At 35.8% G+C, this 20,000-nt stretch overlaps 2 protein-coding genes across 6 annotated transcripts in view; one reads left to right on the top strand and one right to left on the bottom strand.

Annotated features, from left to right (window-relative positions):
- The window catches only part of LOC136828660 (protein spaetzle 5-like), a 395,065-nt gene that overhangs the window by 130,780 nt on the left and 244,285 nt on the right, over positions 1 to 20,000 (bottom strand). For 3 of the 5 annotated variants that reach the window (XM_067086712.1, XM_067086711.1, XM_067086714.1), the window contains exon 1: positions 1,485 to 1,617. The exons of the other annotated variants lie outside the window; for them this stretch is intronic. The gene's annotated coding sequence lies outside the window, so the exon portion shown is untranslated. Of the gene's footprint in view, positions 1 to 1,484; positions 1,618 to 20,000 lie in introns of those variants that run through there. 5 annotated transcript variants of the gene reach the window in all.
- Positions 1 to 20,000, top strand: part of LOC136829031 (uncharacterized) — a 55,728-nt gene that overhangs the window by 1,339 nt on the left and 34,389 nt on the right. Inside the window, exon 3 of the mRNA XM_067087418.1 lies at positions 17,140 to 17,191. Coding sequence (XP_066943519.1) covers positions 17,140 to 17,191 — 52 coding nt within the window. The remainder of the gene's footprint in view (positions 1 to 17,139; positions 17,192 to 20,000) is intronic.

Genomic DNA, 20,000 nt, shown 5'->3' with positions numbered 1-20,000 from the left:
TTATACATGAAGCAAACAAATAATAAACATTTTCGTGAAATTAATAATACACACCTGGGCAAGCTGAGAGTGTTTTAAAATGTAATAAGTTCTGCAACTCATTCATAACAAATAAAGTGAACCAAACACAACTGTATATTCATTCTGACAATCCAAACTCCGGGAAAGCGTGAAGAAAAATAGCGGGTCATAAAAAATTAATTATCATATCCTTTATATCAGTGGAATTCCATCCTCTCATTTCTCAGTGGCAGAGTTCAACACCTAGTTACTGAAACTGGGATGGAAGGGGACAGTCATAGCCTGGATAACGGGGAAGGGGGGCTGGGTAGAGTAATGGTACCTGGAGTAGATGGGAAATCTGTGTGCGAGGGAATTTCCAGAAGAAATTACTCACTTCCCATCCACAACAAACTGGAATAAGGTCTGCCGTAAGGAGACTTCTCGTATTATAGTTTTCTTTTTTTTGCGATAAAGAAAAAAATCTGCCAATAACGCATCGTGTTATGGAGGAAAACAAGGATCTTTCCCTTTCTTTTATCATTACATCATCATCGTATCATTCTCTCCCACTTTCCCTCTTGTCGGACTACTTATGAGTCAGCGAATTGTCTCTCCCTTCTTTCCCCCATCCCCTTCCATTCCCCGACGGATTTCAAAATGAAAGAGAGATTACAGACACAACGATTTTCACAGGTGAGGCGGAGAAGAATCCGAAACAACATGAACTCAGAAAGAAAGTGAAAGGAAAGGTCGCCACCAGGTAATATTGACAAATACTGTTTAGATGGATGACTGGCTATTAATCTGACTAAAACTATCTTATCACTCAAAGAAATTACTCACGTTAAGTCATCTAACTTTATTATAACACCTTATGAAGAATATAAGGAAAATTACGTTAAGTCATCCAACTTTTTCATAAAACCTTGTAAAGAATATACGGAAAATTTACATCCAGTAATTATTTTATCAATATAAACTAACTACCTGCTCAAAAGAAATTTATCACAACATATTCACAACAAACGTGTACCAGGGGAAAACGAATTAGCACATTTAAACTTAGATGCCAAAAACACCCACCACGAAATGGGGGTGAAAACTCCAAGACAGAGGGTGCAAGGGTAACATCTCAAAGATTACGCAAAATGTCCAAAATTTCCATTTCAGACTTTCAACGGCTAGAAAATATCATCCTTTTCTTTGCCAGACAAGACCCAGAAAAGTCACGAGGCCAAACAGTCTTTTAGGGCAAACCAACAGTTCATCGGCCTGGTAGGGCATACAGTGTCATTTTTCTTATCCGACAACAGCAATGGTATGAGGTTCAGCTATCACTAACTCTAGATGGAAAACAATTAATTATTATTAATGTTTGACCTTAAACCGTCGAAATTTTGCGTTTATGCCACAAATAATCAAAAGCGACTTGGCGCAAACACTTGAATGAGCTTTACGTAGCTGGCAGAACGGCAGCTCACCCCACGTGATAAGTCTCTCTCACACAGAGACTTGAGTCAACCTAAGGCAGGTGTGCGCGTCCCACGACGATGAACACCCAACTAACCCACTTCTCTCTCTCTACGCACACTGGAGCCACCACTGGTTTCCAACTCTACTACACTCTTCCAGACACACACACACTCCAGCCGGCACGGGTAGGGAGGGGATGGGAAGCAGAGGGCGTGAGGAAGGACGAGGAGGAGGCGTCTGGTTCTCTCTCCCCACAACCCTAACCCCCTTCCATTTCCCACCTCGCCATTCACCCCATCCATTACTACCTCAAGCTGGCCCTGCCCATCATTATGCCCATCTCCGTAGATTCCTTCACTTCCTCTTCTCCATTGCTATCCAGATTCACGTAATCAAGTCACTTTCTCCGTATTTTAGATTTCCTGCTTATTCTTCTTTTGTTACGTATCCCTCCTCTTATCTCGGGCTTTTTCTATGCCTTCATGATATTTTCTTATCGTTCCTTAGTATACTAAGTGCTGTTACTGGCATTTTATGAACATCCTTCAAATGGACAATTCCATGATAGAGTTTCTTTCGAATATCAATGAAGCTGTAAGTCAGAGGTGCTGCAGTCCTTCTCATGGAGTCAAAGTTATTCAACTATTTTCCTGAACGTCTTCTAATTTTCCTGAGCACTCGGTACACACAATGGTGGCAAGCTTTACTTGGTTTGTTATCGTTACTGAACACTAAAAACTTATTTTCTTCAAGAAATTGATAAGCTGTCATCTGTTTCGTAGATGAAATGAGGTGCTTAAAAAGGCTGAATCGCAGTAATTTCGTCCAAGGCTCCCAAAACATCGGCGTGGTTTCTTTTCCTGCAATCATCTCGCGTGGGTTAAATCGCCCGGAGAAAGGAACGAGAATAGCTGGTTCGTCCGCGCGTTCTTGCAAACCGACCATGCGTTCACGGCAGGTCACTATCTGAAAATCTTGGATAATACGCATCAAATTTCTGACCAATAGTGGAAAATAAATAAGGGACACCTAAAGTCAACGAAGGACTGTAGGAATTTAGGCCATTTAGACATTTGACTTCCTACTTCTGGTGTGTATGTAAGTCATCCATTTCGGGAAAAAGTTCAAATGACCCACTGCAAGAACAACTTCCACTGGTTAACCATCCTACAAATGCATGATAAAACAAATTATAATGTATATAAAGAAACAAACCCCTATAGCACATTAAACATTTAATAGTTGTTCTTCAACTGTTTCATTATGATCCATGACATGTTCTTTCCAATTCAAGACCCATATGTGCATTTCAATGAAAGTACAGTTATTATCTTACTTCTTATGAAAATTTTCAAGGACCTTTAGCAGAAACAGCATCCAAAAGATACTAGCAATTAAGGTTTCGGTGTATGATCCTCGTATTTCCATGAATCTAGTGAATGCTGCCAAATTTACATCGATAAAAAACAATACCATTCAACATTACATTACACGAGAGAGAACAACTCTTTTAGCTCTGGTATTTGTATATGATTACTTATATATATATATATATATATATATATATATATATATATATATATATATATATATATATATATATATATATATATACATAAAAATTCTGACTCACATCAGGATCAGAACCCCGTCTTTCAAATAAAAGGCAGGGCGCTAACAACTGAACCATACAAAGCATATAAGAAGTAAGAACCTAAGTACCATTGTACATAAGGCTTTTACCTGGGCATGCTAGGTAGTCAGTCTGCACTAGTAAAGGTTTGGGTACAGTGGTATTTAGGCTCCAGCTTCATTTTTTACTTGTGTGGTTCAGTTTGTAATGCCCTTGCCTTTCAAGTGCAAGACCTGGATTCGATCACGATGTGATTCAGAAATTTATCTCTGGTGAAGATCTCTAAAAATATATTCAGACGAGATTATGCTGGTTACTTCTATCATATTCAATCATAAGGGATAATTCGAATGCTCTCAATTAGGTCACTGCTGAGTCGGGAAGTTGGGTAAAACTCGCTGGTATGCTAGGCAGTAAGCCCCCCTAGGTAAAAGCCTTAGGTACAGCAGTACTTACAGTAGGTTCCAATTTCTTTCATGACTTGTGTGCTTCAGTTGGTAGCGCCCTTGCCTTTCAACTGAAGGACATAGGTTCCATCCCAATGTGAGTCAGAAAATTATTTCTGTTCCACGTGACTTATGTTGATTACTTTATATATATATATATATATATATATATATATATATATATATATATATTATATTATATATATATATATATATATATATATATATATATATATATATTATATATGGATATATATATATATGTATATATCAACACACAATGGAACAGAAATAAATTTCTGACTCACATCAGGATCGAACCCAGGTCTTTCAAATGAAAGACCAGAGCGCTGCCAACCAGGCCACACAAGTCATAAAAGAAGATGGAACCTGAGTTCAACTGTGCACACGGAATTACCTGGGCAGGCTAACTGTTTGCATACCAGCTTGCTTTCCCTAACTTCCCGACTTAGCAGTGACCCAACTGACAGTACTTCATTCGAATTATCCTTTCTGAGTGATTATGATAGAAATATCAACACAATTACGTGTGGAACAGGAATAATTTTCTGACTCACATCAGGATCGAACTTGGGTCTTTCAAATGAAAGACCAGAGCGCTGCCAACCAGGCCACACAAGTCATAAAAGAAGTTGGAACCTGAATACAACTTTGCACAAGGAATTACCTGGGCAGGCTAACTGCTTGCATACCAGCTTGTTTCCCCTAACTTTCCCGACTCAGCAGTGACCCAATTGACAGCATTTCATTCAAATTATCTTTTCTGAGTGATTATGATAGAAATATCAACACACAATTACGTATGGAACAGAAATAACTTTCTGACTCACATCGGGATCAAACCCAGGTCTTTCAAATGAAAGACCTGAGCGCTGCCAACCAGGCCACACAAGTCATAAAAGAAGTTGGAACCTGAGTGCAACCAGTATGCAAGCAGTTAGCTTGCCCAGGTAATTTCTTGGGTACAGTTGTAATCAGGTTCCAACTTCTTTTATGACTTGTGTGACCTGGCTGGCAGCACTCTGGTCTTTCATTTGAAAGACCTGGGTTCGATCCTGATGTGAGTCAGAAATTTATTTCTGTTCCACACGTAATTGTGTGTTGATATTTCTATCATAATCACTCAGAAAAGATAATTCGAATGAAATGCTGTCAACTGGGTCACCGCTGAGTCGGGAAGTTAGGGAAAACAAGCTGGCATGCAAGCAGTTAGCCTGTCCAGGTAGTTCCTTGGGTACACTTGTACTCAGGTTACAACTGCTTTTATGACTCGTGTGGCCTGGTTGGCAGCGCTCTGGTTTTTCATTTGAAAGACCTGGGTTCGATCCTGATGTGAGTCAGAAATTTATATATATACATATATAAAGTATATATATATATATTGTATAAATATTGTATATATATATATATATATATATATATATATATATATATATATATATATATATATACATAAGCTGAGATAAACTTTTTGAACAGGGGGTTCATTATTGATTTAACAGTAACTGAAGGCAACACCCTTGGTACAGACAGAAATTAGGACAATACAGCCTTTTCCCTTCAATGGAGACAAACCTCTTACCGCATATTAGAAGACCACGATCACATGGGAACAAAGAAGTTGGAATGGAGGCGTCAAAATGTTTACTCTTTTTGGAAAAGAATATCTATACACGATATGTATCGTGTACAGATAGATACTGCTCCCCGGAACATCAGATTCTCCTAAGAATTCAGAGGCCTTCGCCTAACTAAATCCTCACTCTTGAAAAATTGTGCTCACAATGGTGAAGATCTCGAAAAATATATTCAGACGACATTCTCAATAATGAAAAATAATACACTAAGCAGAATCAAAAGCATCTCAACCTGGAGAGAGAGAGAGAGAGAGAGAGAGAGAGAGAGAGAGAGAGAGAGAGAGAGAGAGAGAGAGAGAGAGAGAGAGAGAGCACTCTTTTAATTTAAAACCGGAATAAAGTAACTGCATGTGTCCGTGGCTATGTCTGCACTCTTATGATAACGGAGGAGTACTGGTGAAACTGATCAAAAAGACATTACATTAGAAGCACAGCAAATGTTGGTGATAGGTTAAGTATGAAAAGAATTTGCAACATAGTTCCTAAAGAAATGTTCTATTCGGCAAGAATAAGCAATTAAATCCTACTCCAGAATCTGTTATTCCGATTGCTGAATGTCCTTCCGGATATAGCTCACAACCAGGATTTAGAAAAACTCACTCCATTATACAAGACCGAGGAAGTGAAAGCAATATTTCTTACCCGCTATGACATCAGCAGTTCGTTAAGCGTGATGCCAGGCTCCTAATTGAGTAACTTAACCTGACAACAACTAGAACACAAGTTTACTTACAAGGCAATATGCCTTGGGCTGAAACCTCCGCGTACTGTCTGTTACAATTATCATTTCTCAAAATGAAAATAAGAAAAAAAGTGGCCATGGCTACCAAGAAGGCAAAAGCGATAAAAAAAAATATAAGAAGAATTCTACCAAACATCCGCGTTGGCTTTGGCAAAATGGATCAAGGTTTCACTTCATAACCTTTAAAACCACTTTAGGCCTTAGATATAAGTAGAGACAATTCTGCAAAGTAACCCACATCACTGCTCCAGTTTGCAAAAAATAACACCCAGATATAAAAGATTTAATCATTCTATGCTGGAAATCCCATTCACATGACTTTGTGACGTACTTTTCTTGCGGTACTTTGACAACGGACACTGTGACAGACTGCGAATACATTATGTCAAGTTTCAAAATCTTATATGTAAGTATTTCTTCTCCAAAACGATATTTAAGTAATATATTATTTAAATATATACTATATTTCTTCCCTGTAAAGCTTTTTTTCGTCAAACTTTCATTGGTAAAAGTGGGTTTATGAACTGAACACCACTTTTTAAACTGTAGATGTTTCAACATCAATTTCAGCATAGCAAAATTATCACTTAAAAATGTATTAAGAAGGCAATTTTACCTTGTAAAGTGAATTTATTGCCAAATCATAAGAGGAAAAAGAACAAAAGAAAATGTACCTGTCACTACCAAAACTCTGACTATAAACTGAAGCAAACGATGGATTTATTTATACCTTTATTTCATTTTGACTAATTACTCCGAAGACTTAAAGTCAATGTAATTGTAAAAGTGGCAAGCTTAAGAAAATAATTATGAAATTACATCAAAGTATATCTTGTTAACCGATATCAGCCGAAAAACTTAATATTTTTGCTAGCTGACCATAAACCAATAAAACAGGATTACAAGTGCTTACCATTCAGCACTGAAAGCATTACTACTACCAAGTAAGCCCCGTGTAAAGAGAACTTAATTTACAAAAGCGTTCAGGGCATATAAAATGAAAACCGGAAAGACGCCACAAAATATGGTCATTATGCCAACATGTTTCCATTTATATCATCCAATGATCCTAAATACACGTACTTAATAAATTAAACTCAGCATCACCATTTTTTTCAATATCAGCCCGCTGGCCATGACAAATATAGCAGAACTTAAAATACTCTTTGTAAAACGCCACAAAATGAAATGAGAAAAAATATGTAGCAAATACCTTTCAGTAACGAAGTTGAAACTAATATATTCATCAGTAAGCAAAATGATAATAATCTATGAGACTATCAGCAAAATGTATTTGAAACCTAATACATAACTGTGAGAAAAATATAAACTCACCCTATCAGGTAACAGTGGGGGCCCCTATAAACTCATCCCAATGTGAAGAAAGGAGAATGCTGCTATAAATACAAGAGAATTTCATCCTGGCATCAAACCTACAAGCGAAAAGCAAATACCAGCGCAGTTGCTAATGAACAAATAATATTGATAAATCAATTCTCACACCCAATAATATCTATAAAATATAAATAACACAGTGAGAGATTAAACCAGCATAAACTTTCTTATCATCAGTACGAGCACACACTACACTAAAATCGATTATGCATCAATTCATAGCCTTAAATATACGAAAATATGTATTGTTTACACCAATATATATATATATATATATATATATATATATATATATATATATATATATATATATATATATATATATATAAAACTTAAAGATCTCAACTGACAACAATAACTGTAAAATTCAGTCAGAAAAACGATAAAAGTTATTATTAAGACCAACTGTAATAGATTTACTTCCATTTTTTAAGTAGTGAAAGAGAAAACGAAAAGTTTACAATCCGAGTATAGCATGTTCAGGCTGTGCAAGTAGGACAACCTGAAGAAAATAAAATTTCATCGCTAACTTACTTTAAATTGAAAAAGTGCTCGAGGACAGCGAAATTTCAAGGCAAATTATCTTTCGTTGTATAATAAATTAGATAATGAGGGCATCCATTAACATACAAAAGGTTTATTATACAACTGATAATCTCAATGCAATATGGAGGATCTTAAACATGTGTAACTTTGTGATAAAGGCATCATTTGTGTTCTGGCTGGTGACGGAGTCTGACTTGACTGTTGTACAAATCTCTGACAACGTTTTATGAAGCCTCCATGGCTGTTGAACAGGTTCATGGATAGGCTCACGTGATAAACAATGAAAATGATGCGTATCATATTTAATTGGTGGGACAGAAAAAAAAAAAAAAGTGCACAGAAAGGCAGACGTTCGCAGGTGATAACAGTGATGATGATGGTGAAAAGAGTAAAAACTGATGAAAAAGTTTGAAACTTCTAGTAAATAAAGTAATCTGAAAGTGAATGCTAATATGTCAAGTTAAAACTTTTGTATCCTCTTTGGTTACGTTATATATAAATAAACACACACACTCACACACACACACACACACACACACACACACACATATATATATATATATATATATATATATATATATATATATATATATATATATATATATATATACATATAATTTTAATTTCTTTTACTTTTTGCACAAGGTTGCTAATCCCATGAGTTCTGCACCTTGGCTACAACCCACTAATTATATGGTAACCAATTCCAAGCTTAGGTCAACTGAAACACACTGCACTTTCTAAGGAAACAAATCAGGTCATTCCCAAACATCCCCCTTGAGTTCAATGGCGGGCCCCTTGCTGGTTAGGCAAGGCTGTTAACCACTAAACAAATAAGCACATGCTATCTAAGCTACAATTTTGTTCTCGTTGGCAAACATGTAATTAAAATTCTCTGTCTTTGATATTCATATGTAGGCTAAAAAAACAAACCCATTAACTTAAAATGAAAAATGCATTACTATGATGACGATACCAACGGTAGGGTTAGTCATTCAGAAACTAAACTCTTGACCTCCTTACCGTTCTTGGAATAGAAAAATACAGGACGAATAAGGGTATATGATTTTCCTATTAATCACTTTCACCCCTGACTTCTTTCTATCGAATAGCCGTGACTTTTCGCAACAACCTTTCTCGACATTGTTAGCTGTAGATGTGCAATCTTCGCCTGCCCTACTTTCATGTAATAGATTTGTATCGAATGGACTCAGCAAAATACTGCCTTCCATGACCTCTACCATCCAACCAAAGTGGCAAGTTGGGTCCATCAATCGTTTAGTTTACCGTTCTTAAACTGAACGCCTGACAGGAGAAAAGGAACCGTCCCATGACTCTTTGTAACACGTAATTAATGACTCCTCTGAGGTTACTGTTTGCGATTCTTTCCTCTTGAAATATTGATGCATGTCTGATGATTTTATCGATGTTACGTGTCAAGACAAACACGATCTTTCACCCGAGTCTGACCTACAATAACTCCCAATAACAAAATGAAAGGAAGATTAAGCAAAGGACGAAAAGGGCGTTTTATATATAATGAAATGGCAAAACAGAGGGGGAAGTAGAACATCAACCTAGTTCCTGGTTAATTGAGGCCTTTACGCTGGACAATCCCAAAATAATTTGTCGTTACAAATTGAACTTGTTTTACGATTTTATACTAACATTTTTCGTTACTTAAACGACTTTCAACTTTGTCACAATATCCATAAAAAAAAAAGGATTATTTTGGAAAAGACGAACAAGCAAGGACTGAAAAGGACCACAGTTTTTAGTGAATAAAGAAAAAAGATAATTGCACATTTACTAATTACATAACTAGCAATTTAGTTGGTTGCAGTAACACAATAGAAACACGTAAGCAAATCTTTACCGTAATAAATTGGGTGTTCAAGTCATACTGTGAATTTTGATGACTTTCAATCCCGTAGCACAATAACTTTACTTAAGTCAGCGATCCTCAGGATTACACGACTCGATTATTCCAGTTATTTAATTTCTACTATTAAAACAATGAAATTTCTTCCCTTTTTCTACTCTTCCTAAATCTCATAATCATTCTTCTTCATAGAGGTAGGACCATCGCCTCCTCAATGGCTTAAGCACCATCCTTCTTCAATCTTTTTCCTTTTTCTTGTGTTCTCTCCTTCGCATCTGGCTAGCCCGTATTTTCCGCTCTGTGTGTGTGTGTGTGTATGTATGTATGTGTATATATATATATATATATATATATATATATATATATATATATATATATATATATATATATATATATATATATATATATATATATATTAGTGTCGAGGTTGAGGTTGAGACATAAGACTACAAACAGTAAGCCACCTCTTTTACCTCTTTTAAAGATTTATATATATATATATATATATATATATATATATATATATATATATATATATATATATATATATATATATATATATATAATATATATATATAATATATAATATATATATATATATATATATATATATATATATATATATATATATATATATATATATATATATATATATATATATATATATATGCCCCTAAAAGAGGTGGGTGCAGATTGTGGTTTTGCGTCCCGTCACAGTCGACTACGTACTATAGAGAAACATCATCCATTCCTTAAACCAACACAATTTTTTTTTAAACCTATTCTTCTCCCGGGAATGATCTCGAGACTCTTTTTGGTGAGGCGAGGCCGGGAACTACTAGACTGAATACGGACACGTATGCAAAAACCAGAAATGTAAAAAGAAAATGCATTGTGTGTTCTGAACGTGCGTGGATGTGGTGCAGGAGACAGGAGATGTTAAGATTCCTTATTTGTTTCTGGATAGAAAAATAGGTGTTTCGACCTTGAGTGAAACAAAGAACACCGTGTTCAGGAATGCAAGACAAAGGGCGACCGTGTCTGGAATTGAGGACGAAAAGCATGGTGTTCAAGAATGCAAGGACAAAGGGTGACTAAGTCTGAAATTACAGGAAGGTGTAGATCTAGGTTAGGCGTAACAGTTGTGAATCTGGGAGACTCTGGAGACAACTGGAAAAAATACCAGCGTGTTAGTTCAAGGACTGGAAAGGAAGAAGAATGAAAGTGTGTGTTTGGAAGAACCTGAATCTGTGCTATGCATTACTTGGAGAGCATGAAAGGGTGGTTGTGCTACGATTATTTAAATATATGGGTAGCACAGATAGAGATGGCATGCGATTACATAAGAAGCTAGTGCACAAATGAATGCAGTGTCTCAAGGAAATATTTTTGGAAAGGGTCTTGATTGTTGGATATACACCGTTTTCAAAGAAAAATATTTATATTGATACTTTGGAGAGGGAAAATAGTGAGAAAAAGCTTGTTAGATTATAGATAGCGAGTAGATAAAAAAAAAAAAGCAAACTGATGAATATAATGGCGAGAACAGAAGTGGGTGGAGGTTATTGATTTATGAAGGTGCCCCAAACACTGGGGCACTTTCTGAGGAGAGAGAGAGAGAGAGAGAGAGAGAGAGAGAGAGAGAGAGAGAGAGAGAGAGAGAGAGGTGCACTTGCTAGACATAAGATCATGTACAAGGATACAGGAAGACGGATACGGTGACCAAAAGAAGGGTGAATTAGAAAAAGAAGGCATGTAATAAAAATTGGAAGAAGAAAGTATACTGGCTAAACAGCACCTTCGTGTATTCCCATCTTAACTTCCACAAAAAATCCTAGTCTCTGAAATCTTCTGCACACGAAATGTTTCCTTTTTTGCCTCGCCTATTATGTGAATCACCTATTCTCTTATCCTACCATCATCTGTTATGTTTACTTCTAAATACCCATATGACCTAACAGCTTCTTTCCTTCGACCATCCATATTATAACATACAGTATATTGGTCCATCTGCTTGGTCCCCATTTACCCTCCGAACCTTACTCGTGTTCACATATATCTTCAATGCTTCCCACATTGCCCTTTTACTGATTTTATCATGAGCCTTTTCTACGTCCATGGACGCAACATACAGTTTTCCACCTTTATTTTCAAACTTCTTGTACAACTGGTTCATAACACGCACTTGATCCACATACACCCTTTCTTGTTTAAACTCACACCTCTCTCCCTACCAATTCTTCTGTTACCTGTCTTACATTCTCAATCTAGATTCTCCCATACACCTACCCCCTTTTACTAAGAAATACAGTGCCTCTATATCTTACTGTCTTTTATGCAACTAAACAATTATTTATCTTAACCATTCCTTAAAAATCTTTCCCTCATCCAGACATACATAACAAACCCTGGCCAGCCACCCAATCACACCATCAACATCACAGTGCAGCATCTCACTTATAATGCCTTAAAATCAGCGTCGTATTTGCAATTATGTTTAGCATCACATATATTTATTCTCTGGGAAAGATTCTTCACTCACGAAGCAATAAGATAACCAGATAAGTATTGCAGAGCCACACTGATGTATTTACTTTTATCTGTACAGTACACAGAAGTGATGAATGTGAACACAAGACACTAACACTAACTTTAGCATCAGATTTTTTCACCTCCTCTGTAAACACAAGCATGATGAGAGAAAAAATGCAATTCTTATTTCAGTTTTGTAATACAATTTCAATGGAAAAAATTTGATTTTTCATTTGTTTTTGATAAAGAAATCTATGATATCTGGAAGGACTATAAAAAAATTAACAAGGTTATTGATATTCCATTAATGTGGGTTACTGGTAAGTAAACGCAACAACTATCGCTAGGTACCAGTTTTGACGTCAATTCTCATTTGTCTGGAGATAGTAAAACAAGATAACCACTTATCTCTGGAACCCAAGAACACTGATGTGTGCGAGAGCTCACAAAGACTGAAAAAAAAAAAAAACGAAATATCCGAATCAAGTGATAAGATTTTTGCACTAGTGTAAATCACGGCAAGGTATTTAATATTTCCATTAAACGGACTAGGAAATTTTCCAAGGTCATTCTTTAGTTTAAACAGTTCCTTAGATAAACACATACACGTAAACCACGACACTATACTTGTCATTATTGTGACTGATAAATTGGGTAATTAAAAGCCGAGAAACAAAAGACAACAAAAGACTCGACTGGCTACCGAATCTGACTTTCTTTTTTAAGAAGGCATCTCTCGTGCAGGTACACGTAAAAAATCCATTTCCATGTATCTTCATCCTCTTGCTGAAAATGGATTTTCAGAAGTGGTTATCTACAACAGTAATACAACTCTTGTCAAATACGATCGAGATGTACTTTCTTGCTACTTTTCTTAATGCGCAGCCGAAGTTAGTGATGCTTTTGTACTAACATTACTGTTTCATGTTTTGGTTGCAATATCTCCGTACAGAAAAAAAAGTCGTCAATACCTGTGTAATAAGATACGTAACTATTTCAGCGATCATTTTCCCTTTACGATAAATAATTTTCCTAACGAGGAAATAAATAAGACTAAAAGCCAAAAATTAATGACAACTGTACATTGTCCACTCTGGCAATTAGGCTACTGACCTGTTAAATATAATTCTGGAAGGAAAGCTGGATAACTAACTAAACATTTTCCTATGTCTGTTGAGAGACATCCAACCTTATAACCAAGCAATAAAGTTCGAGATATAATTATTTCAGCGCCATAACTCAATACCAACATACCAAGGAAAACTCAGTACATGTAGCTCTTCATTTTCGACCCAAACATCCATTAAAAGTTTATGGAATATCAAAGATTATGGATAATACCAAATCATCTGGTTTCAATCAGGATAAACAGTCAAGGATGAACAAATATACTAGTGTTTTAAAAAGGACAACTTTCAAGAAGTGATAAAAGCTCAAACATATGGCCAAGAATGAAATGAGTAAATTACCGTACTTCACGAATATTCCCCATTCTTGTATATCTAGTAAAGATTAATCCGTTTCTTTCCAGGTGGTAATAAGAAAATTGAATTACCTTCCATTCTCCACTTGCAGAAGTTCCTCAACTGTAACTAAAGTATATCAAAATTTAGTAAAGCTATCTTAGGTATCACAAATTAGAAGAAATATACAGTTTTATATAGATAACAAAAATGGCAAGTCCACTTTATCATTTACTTTTTATTTTAAGTAAAGCAGTGACAACACTGAAAAGGCTCATTATACTTTGCTCCCCTCAATTAGTTTTCCCAAAGCTACTAGACAAAGTATACATCAAAAGCAGCAGTAAGTCATGCCTCTCTTACGAACGTGGAAAACAACATTCCTCTTTCAATAAGGAAAAGAAACATGAACAGGGAATTTGACCTGTCAGCATTCACATTACCATACTTCCTTTTCTTGTGCGTGTCCAATAACTCTAACTCACGTCAAGGCATGGCTAGCCAAAATAAACACTGTACATGGCACGTTCTTTTAGTCTCTTTTAATCTAAGCTGGATGGTATGTGTATACGTCAGCAAAATCTCCTCTGAGGATACATGAAATCTAGGACGAAGCTAAGAACTCAAGCTGCCTTTCATAAGCTTTGTTACTGGAACGTGTTGTAGCAACAATAAAAATTACTCTTCAACTGCTGGTCATTGCCGTTCATTAGTAAGAAATCCTCACAATATTCCATCAAAGGAACAACCTCTCATGGGTAGAAAGACTACTTTTAACAATACTGCACATGAACTGTGAACACATTTCTACACAAAGGGGGTGACGAGGACATTCCAAACACAATCTCTAAAAGAATGCTTTGTTTTTTATGCTGTCCAAAAGGGCGTCAATCTTTGACAAACTAGGTACTGTACGCAAATGAACTTTATATATACCACAATGTATTAACTAATGACAGCGTGAAATCAGGTTCAATTCTAAGGATTATTTCACGAAGATTAATAAGTGAAAATCTAATGCAGTTTATGAAAGTTTTCAATGGGGGTGGGGAAACAAGCAACTTTTTTGGCATTCATGCCTCACATTAAACGACAAAAATAGAGATATAGGACGGAAGGGTACCATGTCATAACCTACATGATCCAATTTCTTAAATTTCTGTACACAAGGTACGATCATTACATTGAAACCCCTGGGAACATGGTTTATTTCTGCTGTACTAACTAGTATTTTCTGTTCAAGAAGCTCAAGGGAAAAATGAAAATAAAGAACTTCTAAGTAAAGTTCCTGCTCTTATAATATAACAAAATCAAACTTGAATAGTCTACATTTTCCAAGTAAACTGATCATCTATTTACTCAATCTCACTTTTTTTCAGTTTTGTCTTGTATTTCCAATATACTTTTCACATGAATAACTACATTATTAGTAACGTGAGGCAAAATGTTCACAGGAATTAACTACTGTATTAGTAATATAGGCGACAAAATGGTAATACTGAAGACTCTACAGCGGCCAGGTTCCCAGCAGTTGCGGACTTTTGTTTAATTTTTCCTGGTATTTATGTCTTTTGTTTATGTTTTTGTTATATTTTTTTTGATGTTTGACTTTTTTATGTTTATGATATTTTCCGTCTATTGTTTATATTTTTTTTATAATCCCCACGGGGCTGTTACTGAACACTTGGCCCATTTTGCACGTAAACTGGTAGTTACCGAACCAGAGGGGCGCTGTAGTTGTCTTTAGTTTTACCTACATAATTACATGTCATCACCACAGACCATAAATATTATGTTTCATACTAATGACATAATATCTTTAATGAATATATTAACGACATAAACTTTTGGGAGACAGGAAAATCAAATATGTTAGAATCCGCTCTACAATATGCTCGTTTTCTATTCGCGTCCTTATAAGAGAACACCAATTTGCTTTTGAATCGCTGACTAACACAGATACGAAAACGTTCCTAATCGCGTCTGTTTGACACAAATACACTCTACGTTAGGTCAGCCGATTTCGGAAACCTATGCTTTTCACTGCACCGGGTTTCATCGTAAATCAGCACTGGGACTGCAAGAATATGAAAAAGAATATCGTCATATCAAGACTGACCGCCTCACATGAACAAGAGCAATAACAAATTTGTTATTAAAATTGCACTTTTAAAGCTGATTTGGAATGTTTCATAAAAAGCTCATAAATACTTCGGTTATTTTAATATTGTTATTTCTCTACATCACGACTGTTTGAAATTTCCTTAGGTAATTGCTTACGTGTGTCGCTATACACATTTATATCTAAGGGACTTTCTTCAGATGTTCTTTCACCTGTCTATCTTTCTCGTAACTACGATAATGCCCATTAGCGATGGCGCCTGTATTCTTAAACTTTTTGGCTACTTAGCCGATCATGTAATCTATTTTGTATACAGATTGTTTGAAGCCCTTGACAACTTCAATTCAACTACGCATTTGGAATGTGCTCCGTCGTTTCAAGCACTTTTATGGTAAAAACGAAGTTCCTATCAGTGTTACTGTCTCCTCTCACTCTCTCACTTATGAATTTACAATAACATACTTTACTGTGTTTTATTGTGATAAGTATGTATATGTATATATGGTAATATAATATATATACATACATACATACATATATATATATATATATATATATATATATATATATATATATATATATATATATATATATATATATATATATATATATATATATATATATATATATATTCACACTAAAAACACAATATCTAATTGTAACTTCATAAGAGAGAGAGAGAGAGAGAGAGAGAGAGAGAGAGAGAGAGAGTCTTCATTTATACTGTAAATATGCTTAAAAAGACAAGAACACGTATTCCAGATGGAACTGAGGTTGTCAAGAGCTTCAAACCATCTATATACAAAATGGATTATATGATCGGCTAATTAGCTAAAAGGTTTGAGAATACAGTCTCCATTGGCTTATATTATTACCTCATATACGAGAAAGATATACAGGTGGCGAAACATTTGAAGAAAGACCATCTTGAAATATGATTGTGTATAGTGACACACATGAGCAATGAATACTTAAGAAGGCAATTTCTGCATGACAGGAACTGTATTAAAGGAAAGCGGTTCGAACAGATTAGAAAAGAAGAAATAAAAAAGCGATCTAACTACCCATAGGCTTTTCATTCCTGAGATAATAGCTTAATTGGAAACTGCCTTCGCCGGTGCTGAAACCCTTATTGGGTCGAGATTTTAAATGTCAATTAAGAACGTTAGTAATAAATAAATGGTGTACGCACAATTTATACGGTCTAGTGTCTATCCTCATCACACCCCCAACTCTCTGTGTAGCTTTCTCAGAACATTTGTTTCTGCGAACCTCAGCGCTCAGCGGAAAAATCAAGTAAGTGAATAAAGAACACTTCAGAATATTAAGGAAAGAAAACAAGACTTACATATCACGCAGTTTATCAGACCGTTTAAGACTGTATTTAAAATTATATTTCTAACATGGAAACAAATTTAAGCAAACAAAACTTGCTGAAAAACACGAAAATGAAAAATATTAAACTTTAAGTAACATACGAGTTAAAGTTCCGAAGTGGTGGTATATTCAGTTCAGTGCTCAGAAAAGCTGAGCATGTGATCTAAAGGTACGTGTAAACTGTTGATTAAAATCTAGCTAAACCTGGCTTCCTCTAGTGAGACTAACCTAAAGTGTGTGTACACTACACCACAATTTGCTCTCCCTAAAGCTTCGATATAGTGGTGGCAGATTAAATCTAGCGACACTGCTCTACCGTTAGTGTACATTGGAGTGTGTTTGCCCAGGAAGTCTCTCTCAGTCAGACTTGAGAGACTCCATGGTGAGATGTCAAGGTCCAGGCACCTACAGTAGTTGCTGCAGCTGCGACGTTAGTCGCGAAGGAGTTGAAGAATTCCCAAGAACTTTTCACAGTCAAATCATCAGTCCCCATGTTACTTTTCTTCTTTTTTATTTTCTTCATTTCACTGTTCATTTGGCAACGCAGACTGTGACGCTTTCGTGTGATTTGTGATTCAGGAATATTTAATGTCTTTACTATTTCTTCTGTAGCAATTGCCTTCTTTTCTTTACTGCGGTACTGCATCAACGACACATTCCAGAGGTATGGGAACCTCTCAGATTGCTGTACTGTACAGTGATGCTGTCTGATCACTGTCCCATTTCCATTTCTCACTGGACATCACATTTCTCACGTTATACAGCAGTTCTCGCCCTAGATCGAAAAAATCTATTCAAGTCCACAAACAGATCTAAAGCAGTCTCGGTACGTGCTCTCCACCTCGTGTCCACTACAAAGATAGCTACACTACAACAACTCTACCGAAATCGGAGATTAAGTCTAGCTAGACCACTCTCACTAATGTTTACACTATTTAGATAGCTCTAGCTAGAGCAAATCTAGCTAAAATATATAGTGTACACGTACCTTAATAGTTCTACAGCAGTTTGAGGACAAGCGAGGTCCCCACTTTTCCATGATGTGAGGACTTCACCCCGCCTCAGCAACGAAATTCCGCCAAATTATGTCATCTGTGCTATAGGTAATCCTGAATATTGGGCTGGCTACTTCCCGGGGCAGCATCCATTCGAGACTTTAACAAGTCATATTCACTTATAGGCAGACTTCAAAAAATCTTGTGGAACTTGATTGCAGGTCAAGCTGGTTTAAGACAAGTAAAATAAAGTCTGCAGGTCTCGTTCAAGTTCAGTAATAAACTCCGCAGGGAATCCACTTGATGGGAAAAATGGCACCAACTGGAAAATTCTGCGGCAATATCCTAATGAAGAGTGAAGCTAAAGTTTTCATGTATCCAGCATGGCAGAGGTCTACGTGCCCAATGCGAGTGTAGGACTGAGACTGTCCGGCATTTCTAACATTGGTGTGAAATAATTTTCTTTGATATATAAAACTACCTATGGGTAATTAGCGCAAGAACCCTCTTTCCCGCAATAGTGCCGCTGTTTACCCGGTAAAGTTTTTTCAGTACCTCATGCTCTGGGTATGTTCTCTCCAATCAGGTATTTTGCACTTACATCACACTCCACAAGGTCAAAGTAGATCAAAAGTTACTTTTCATCTTTTCCGCTCTGTCCACCGTTTGTATTTCGCCAATTATGATCAAATTTGGTTTTGAGTGACCCTGCTTCAGTGATATCTACGGCAAAAAAATGAACGCTGAACGCTGTGACCATACTAATACGGATATTTTATGTCCATGTTTCTTGCTTTGCTTATCGGAGGAAACATACCAGGATCCTAAAAAATAATTGCACCAAAAGTTCGAATCGTAATGAAAGACAGCCATCATGTTATAAAAGAAATCATGAATTTTGAAGTGGGGAGAAGAGGAATCCTGTCAATCCATCTCTAATGTCCTTATTGCTTTTGGTATAAAATTTTCGCACTAGTGTATTCCAATGAAATTCCAATTTTCCTCATCTTACAAAACCAAATCAAGAAGGCAAGACTCCAATCTAACAATATTCATTCCATATTAGCAAGGTATTGCTATACTGGTTAAAAAGAGAAGGAAAATTAGCCCATGAATGCAATGTTAAAGTGAATCACATCTCATTTTTCTGTGGCAGTTTTCCCGCAGTCGTGTTGCCAAAGTACAGCGAAATATATTCTTCGAAATCCCATGCACTGGCACTAATAATAATAATAATAATAATAATAATAATAATAATCTAGAAAGTGATCATGATGTGGGTGGTGCGTAACATGAGTACTCTGAAAACAGCAAATAAAATAATCATTTAATCAGCAAATATTACTTACTATAACTACTTTCAGAAGTCCAGTTTAACTTTGGTAGCACACGGCTATGGTTTCTTTGTAAAATCATCAAACCAAAAAAAGAAATTATAAGACTTTTCTTTTATGCATTGCCCATATACATTGACAGGTATGCAAAAATAATCATAAACAACAGTCTAGATTCAGTGTTAATTTCGTTTTGAGAGTTATTCTGTGCATCCTTTCTTCTATAAATTTTCATTTCTTGAGAAAAGCAAGGAACAACCTTTGTAGGATAAGAAAAAGATAAAAGGAAAAAACAGTGAATACCGTCAGACCATTCGAATGCAACAAGTGTATACATTATATATATATATATATATATATATATATATATATATATATATATATATATATATATATATA

This window comes from Macrobrachium rosenbergii, chromosome 43, assembly GCF_040412425.1.
Source record: "Macrobrachium rosenbergii isolate ZJJX-2024 chromosome 43, ASM4041242v1, whole genome shotgun sequence".
In the NCBI taxonomy this organism is placed as follows: Eukaryota; Metazoa; Arthropoda; class Malacostraca; order Decapoda; family Palaemonidae; genus Macrobrachium; species Macrobrachium rosenbergii.
This window is presented reverse-complemented; position numbering and strand designations above follow the sequence as displayed.